General features: G+C 40.6%; 1 protein-coding gene across 1 annotated transcript in view; it reads left to right on the top strand.

Annotated features, from left to right (window-relative positions):
* Positions 1-94: 94 nt before the first annotated feature.
* The window catches only part of LOC112956408 (glutamate receptor ionotropic, NMDA 3A), a gene marked incomplete at its 3' end in the record, with an annotated part of 56,299 nt that continues 50,275 nt past the window's right edge, over positions 95-6,118 (top strand). Inside the window, exon 1 of the mRNA XM_026049920.1 lies at positions 95-355. Coding sequence (XP_025905705.1) covers positions 110-355 — 246 coding nt within the window. The remainder of the gene's footprint in view (positions 356-6,118) is intronic.

The following is a 6,118-nucleotide window of genomic DNA, read 5'->3' as shown; positions in this document are numbered from 1 at the left end:
GCGGGCGCCGCTGCCCGCGCCCTCCCCGCGGGACGCGCTGCTGCTCGCCGTGGCCAACCTGAACGGCGTGTCCGGGCTGCTGCCCTACAACCTGTCCCTCGAGGTGGTCATGGCCATCGAGGCGGGGCTCGGCGACCTGCCGCTCCTGCCCTTCTCGTCGCCCAGCGCCGCTTGGAGCAACGACCCCGTCTCCTTCCTGCAGAGCGTGTGCCACACCGTGGTGGTGCAGGGGGTCTCGGCCATCCTCGCCTTCCCGCAGAGCCGCGGCGAGATGCTGGAGCTGGACTTCATCTCCACGGCCCTGCGCATCCCCGTCATCAGCATTGTGCTCAACGAGTTCCCCAGGAAGAGCCCAGTAAGTTGCTGCCGTGTCCCCTGCATGTCCACACCGCAGAGTGGGATGTCACCCACCACCCCGCTGCCACCAGCGCCACCGGGAGCCTCCTGTGCAGAGGGGTCAGGGTCCAGGCCATAAACAGCTGGTGGGGCAGCTGTRCCCACCACTCGCTTCTGCTGCCAGCATCAGCTGGCACGGGTCCGCAGGGATACAAAGAGACTTAGTACCAGTCCAGATCAAGGGAAAGCTCTCTGATTTTGAGGCTGCCAGGATTACTCTTTCTTATCATGCTCTCTTCTTGCAAGGACACCTCTTTTGGGAGCCCCAGGGTCGCAGCACCTGTTGGTAGCAGAGGGACAGGCATCATCTATTGTGCGAGACAAGGACCAGGGTTGTAAAAACTGAAGTTGTGATCGCAGAGTTGTGCACTCCATGCATCACTAGTTTGAGAAAGGGAACTCTTCTGGTGCAGCCTGTGTGCTTGGGAGAAATTGCTCTTTAAAGGGTTCTTAGCCTCTGTGTGAAGGACACTTCTGACTCTGGACCAAGAGAATGTTATTATCCAAAAAAAAAAAAAAAAAGGCAAAATTAGCGTTCAGATTGATTTAATTATTACTAATCAAAATTATGTTTGGCAGTTTATGGAGTGGGCGGTATAGTTTATTCACCATCACTATTTACTAATTTACTGTTTACTATTTACACTTCTCAGAAAGTTGTTGGCCAGAGTCAGATTTTGTGGTGTTGCTGTGGTCTCTAAAGCATAGAGATTTTCTTTTTCCATAGTTCTTGCGATGCTGCCCAGATCTGATATTTGGAGCACTAGATTGCCTGGCCGGCTACTCAAACTAAAACCTGGCTCTGTTTGCTTGTCAAATTAAAATAGTAGAAACTAAATTCTGACTGTATTTGCCTAGTGTCTGAAGGGAGCTAAACTTTCTGTCATTGATAGATGGCAACTTTATGCTGGATGCTCTGGAAAAATGACAGTTCAGTGTTTTGCAGTTGTGTGTGTGTGTGTGTGTTTGATGCCAGTAATCACATTCAGGAAAAAGAAGAGGAATCTTACGAAAAAATATCCCATTCTCTTCTGTTTAGCCCACATTAAGGAACTTTGTATGTAAAATGGCAGAAGCTGCCATTTAAGTAGCCATGAGAAACAATTGTTTTATACTAAATATGATATTTTGCACCCAGAAGGAACTTTTGGACTCCAAGTGTAATCAGAAAAACAAATTACTAGCTGGAAGTGTGAAAACAAATACAACCCCAAACTTCAGTCATTTCCAGGCATCTGCATTCATATATTAGGTAATAGAATAGAGAAGGTAGGCAAAGGAGATCTATGCAAGGCAACTCGTAGGCTGTAATTGAAGGTATAACTGCTGCATGCCTGATCTAAACTGAGCTGGTATTGTCTAGCTCACAAAAAAAGAAAAGTATTTCAGATTTCTCCTCAGATTTGTCCAGGAACTCGAGGGTGGTGTGCCATGCTTGCTACCTGCTTGATGCACATAGCACCTAAGTTAGCTGAGCTGCATCTAAAAACCTTGCAGTTGCACTCTGCACTCTCAGATGCAACTGAGTCAATATAGCAAGCCTACTAAAAATGAAAGTCTGGACCCAGCATATCCTTGCTACATCTGTTAATATCAGAATTATTTTCTCTTCCATATAAAATGGCTCTAAATTGCCTGAGAACACTAAAATGTCAAATAAAATTAGGAGGAAACTGTGTACTGTTATTGSGGCCTCTGTTGCATATATCTGTCACATTTAAGGTATTTTCTTTGGTAGACATTTAAATTGTATTCARTGACACTGAAGCCAGTGACTAACACTAAACACAGGTGCTTAATGTCAGAAGAAATGTCCTTTTCTTCAGACGAAGAAAACAAAACAACAACAATAACAAAACAGTCTAAAAGGATCATTCTTCTTGGTATATTAAAAAGCCCTTTAAACTTATCCAAAGGCTGTCAGGTGATCCAAGTAGATTAAGTGCCAGGATTGGCTTGGACGGCTGTACATTACAAGGCTGACAGAAGCATTATGAGGCTGACAGATGGGGAGGCTGTACCCCAGCAGCCTTACCTCGCATGCTTCCCAGGGTTAAACATTGTCCACCACAGGGAGAAGCTGTGCTGGCAGCCAGGGATTTGGGGCATGGTGCAGCTCTGTCCAAGCACTGCCAGGTGAAATGGGCATCTCATGGTCCTCCCACCTACCTGGCTTTAGAACCTCTCATGAGCCCAAGAGATAGAGACCCAGCACTCTCAGTGACCATCAGTTTTAGAGGTGGACACCTATCCCTTTATAAATAACAACTGTGTATGTATGTAAAACAGATTTTGCCTATAAGTCTAGCATATAACTTTTGCAGCAGAGAAAAGTTACGAAAGTCTTGACGGCTAAGGTGCTTCTGAAACGTGAAGAACTGGTCTCCTTGGCCTACCTTGGCCATCTCATCTTTTCCTCGCTCCAAAACAACACGGMACAGGACCTTGTCTTCCATAAGCCATTCCAAGCATGGATAGAAATAGTTCTCTGTCTCGTCTTTGACCTTGAAGAGCATTTCGTGCTCTCTGTCCTACTGGCAACACTGCAAGCATTTGAAGATCCATTAGATTTGCTACATACTGTCTCAGCTGGCTGCTGTCAGTATTTAGACTTGTTGTTTAGATGTTTTTAATATAGCAATGTCTAGTGAGGTTATAGTTTTCATGTGAGGACAGCCTGGGAACTTGCACATATCACACTTCTGTTGCTATTGAATGTAACAGGAATATATAATAACTGGATATTCACTGTAAGTGATAAATTAGTTAATTGCTCTCTACATGATAACTGAAATGGCAAAAAGGAAGAATAGGAGCCAAAACTGAAATATACTTCGTTAATTTGACCACTGCCTCCTTTACATTTAGTGACATACTTCAGCGATAAAACCAGAGAAAACCAGAGAAATTCCACAATGTCGAAGCTGAGCCTCTGAAGTCAGCTGGTTACTTAGGGTTTCTAAAAGCTTTCTGGTGGCTGAAGCATCTTTTCAGAGAAATTCACATGAAATTTGTATTCTTCTGAAGTTAAAAAATTAAGCAAGCAATCGTCTCACACAACAAATAACAATCAGAAGATACAGATAGATACAGAATCTCTTCTGCCACAGGCAGCAGTTTATGCTGGAGGTTTAGTATTGTGTAGGTCAAAACACACACCTGGTTTCAAGGGATGTTACACTGTGTAAAATGTGGCATAATTTCTTTTCATCTGTATTTCTATATGTTGTTTAATGTCTAATGTCTACTGACAGTAAATACAAACTGTTTTGACCTGAAGGAAAGATGGTTTACTTTTCAGAATCTGCTCTCACTGTAGCAAATTTTTACACTCTCAGTAAGCAAAAGTAACAATTTTTCACTAGCATTTATCAAAAAGCTAATAGATTTCCTTGCTATTAGTGCAAATGCAGGTTGCATTGAAATCTTGACAGTTGTTTTGGAGACCACAGTTCACAAACAATGGTGCCATTGAACTTTTCATGTTATATAACAAAATGTGTATGGAAAAGAATGCCTTATTTTTGAAATTCAAGACTGACAATGCCCTTAATAACTTTTCTCAGGGATGAAAGACAGAAAAGGCAGGAGTACTGAACCAGAAATAAGTGCACTGGTATCACTTCTAGTACTACAAGCTTGAGCCAAAAGCTTGGGAAGAATAGTCTGTRTATAGCTCATAATATCCACTGTGCAGGTGAGGCTATTAGAAGCATAAAGGAGATGATGATTGCAGCAGTATTTTCTGAATTTTAGAACTAATGGCAAGTTTTCTGAGGCTAAACTTAAGATAAATCATAGTCTCTTATGTCTTTTTAAGCATTGAAAAGAAAATTCATTGAGCAACAAAAGAGTTTAAAATCCATCCGTATCATCTTACTGCCTGCTTAGCCAGTCTATACTTCAGCTGTTTTCCTCAGTAATGGGAATTTCTAGCATTTTCAGTCATTATTTTACCCTTCGACAGGGTAAAAAAAAAAAAAAAAGTAGTTTTAGGTTAAACCCTGAATTTCCAAATTAAGTAGGAAACCCAAGTTTGGAAGAGATACTATAAAAATAAATTGATATTAACTGAAAATTAAATCCTCAGTTTGTTTTTAAAGAAATAAAGCTTTATCTTGAAAGTAGTCTTAGCGTACCTGAAAGCCTTGGCTAGGTCATTGTACATMTTTCCATTTGAAAAATACCAAGGAATAATACCACTATTTAAATGATGTCACTATAAATGATGTTTCTGATCTGCAAGATACTGCCTATTCTGAGCAATAGTGAATATAGACAAGGAAGTGGGGATAGTGCTAAATCTTTTGTCCAGTTTAATGCACAACTTTTTGCCTGAAAGTATTTCTGAATAACAGCAGCAAAAAGCAGAACAACAACAAAACCCTCCTTGTCTTTTTTTTTTTTTTCCTAACAGAAGGTTGCAGGAGTAAAGTGAGATAACAAAGCATAAATATCTAATTGCAGTCAGTGGTGCTTCTGACAGTCATTGGTGATCTGATACTAATACGTAGTTGTAATTCGTAATCCAAATACTGAAGACTATACTAGCTACTATATTGAGATGTCCAGTRCATCTTCATACTTTCCTTTCATCACCAACCTCCTTGTCTCATGCTGCAAAAGCAGTATTGTGTATACCTGTTGTACACTGCAAGAGATGATGGGAGATGCCTTGAAGCGARGAAAAAAGATGCACATTGAAAGGAAATGCACATAAATGTCCAGCAAATGCTGTCAGCCAGAAGTCTCTCAGAAGTTCTGGTTTGGGTCACATATTTTCTATAAAATAACTTCATTATCAGACATTGTGAAAGAGTTTAGCACAATTAACAGTTTTTCTCTCTAGTCAGGTCTCCTAGAAAATCATTATTTCCTTTAGACACTAGTTTCAGAGGTATACCTCAAATTTTGTAAGCAAAGCTGTAGAGCTAATGCCATGCAAAATATCTCTTTACTGTAATGGACATTGATTTAAAAGCCATAAAAGCACTAAATGCTAGCTGATCCAATTCAGACTTAAAGTGAAATCTTCTAGACTTTGTCATGTGCTTTCTGGTACTCTTCCTTTATACCCAACATTGTCTTCAGGAACATGTTTGTTTTTTGAGAATAGCTTTATTTGTTCTCTAGTGTGTTGAGTTTCATGAGTTATTAGATTGGACGAGTTCTTACTGCCCACTTGTCAGCTGAAGTCAATCTATCTATTACCTTTAAATTGATAAAGTGTTGAAGGAAAAGGAGTCCTTTTTTATATTCTGGTTGTGTTCTGAGAGCCTGTAAACTTTCTGAAAGTGATGTTGGCATAATGCTTATAATTTGTAGAGGCCTCTGATGTGTTTTGTGGTCTTTTTCCCTTGTCTAGTGTCTCAGCTCAGCTTTTGTTTCTTTAGAGCATTACACACTTAATAAGGAAGTCATCCTTATCTATCCCAAAAAGCTGTCAGAGTCATGGTAAACATCACTTGAAACACCATTAAGGGATGACTACTTATTTCTGTTCTTGACCTAATGCACGATGACTTCTTTAAGCATAGTAGCTCCATTAGTAAACTTTGCATTCACAGAAGCACAGGCAGGTCCTTCACAGAAGGGCAATTGAAGGAAAATAAGGAACTGTTCTTTTTATTTCATCTACAGTGCGTAAGGATTCATCAGGACTGAAAAATATGGTTTTTTTTTTCCAGAATCTCAAAAGCAGTAAGAATATATTGGGTTACAG

Source organism: Nothoprocta perdicaria, unplaced genomic scaffold, assembly GCF_003342845.1.
Source record: "Nothoprocta perdicaria isolate Ctin4 unplaced genomic scaffold, notPer1 scaffold_63, whole genome shotgun sequence".
Classification (NCBI taxonomy): Eukaryota; Metazoa; Chordata; class Aves; order Tinamiformes; family Tinamidae; genus Nothoprocta; species Nothoprocta perdicaria.
Note: the sequence above shows the minus strand (reverse complement) of the source record. Positions and strands in the feature narration are given on the sequence as shown.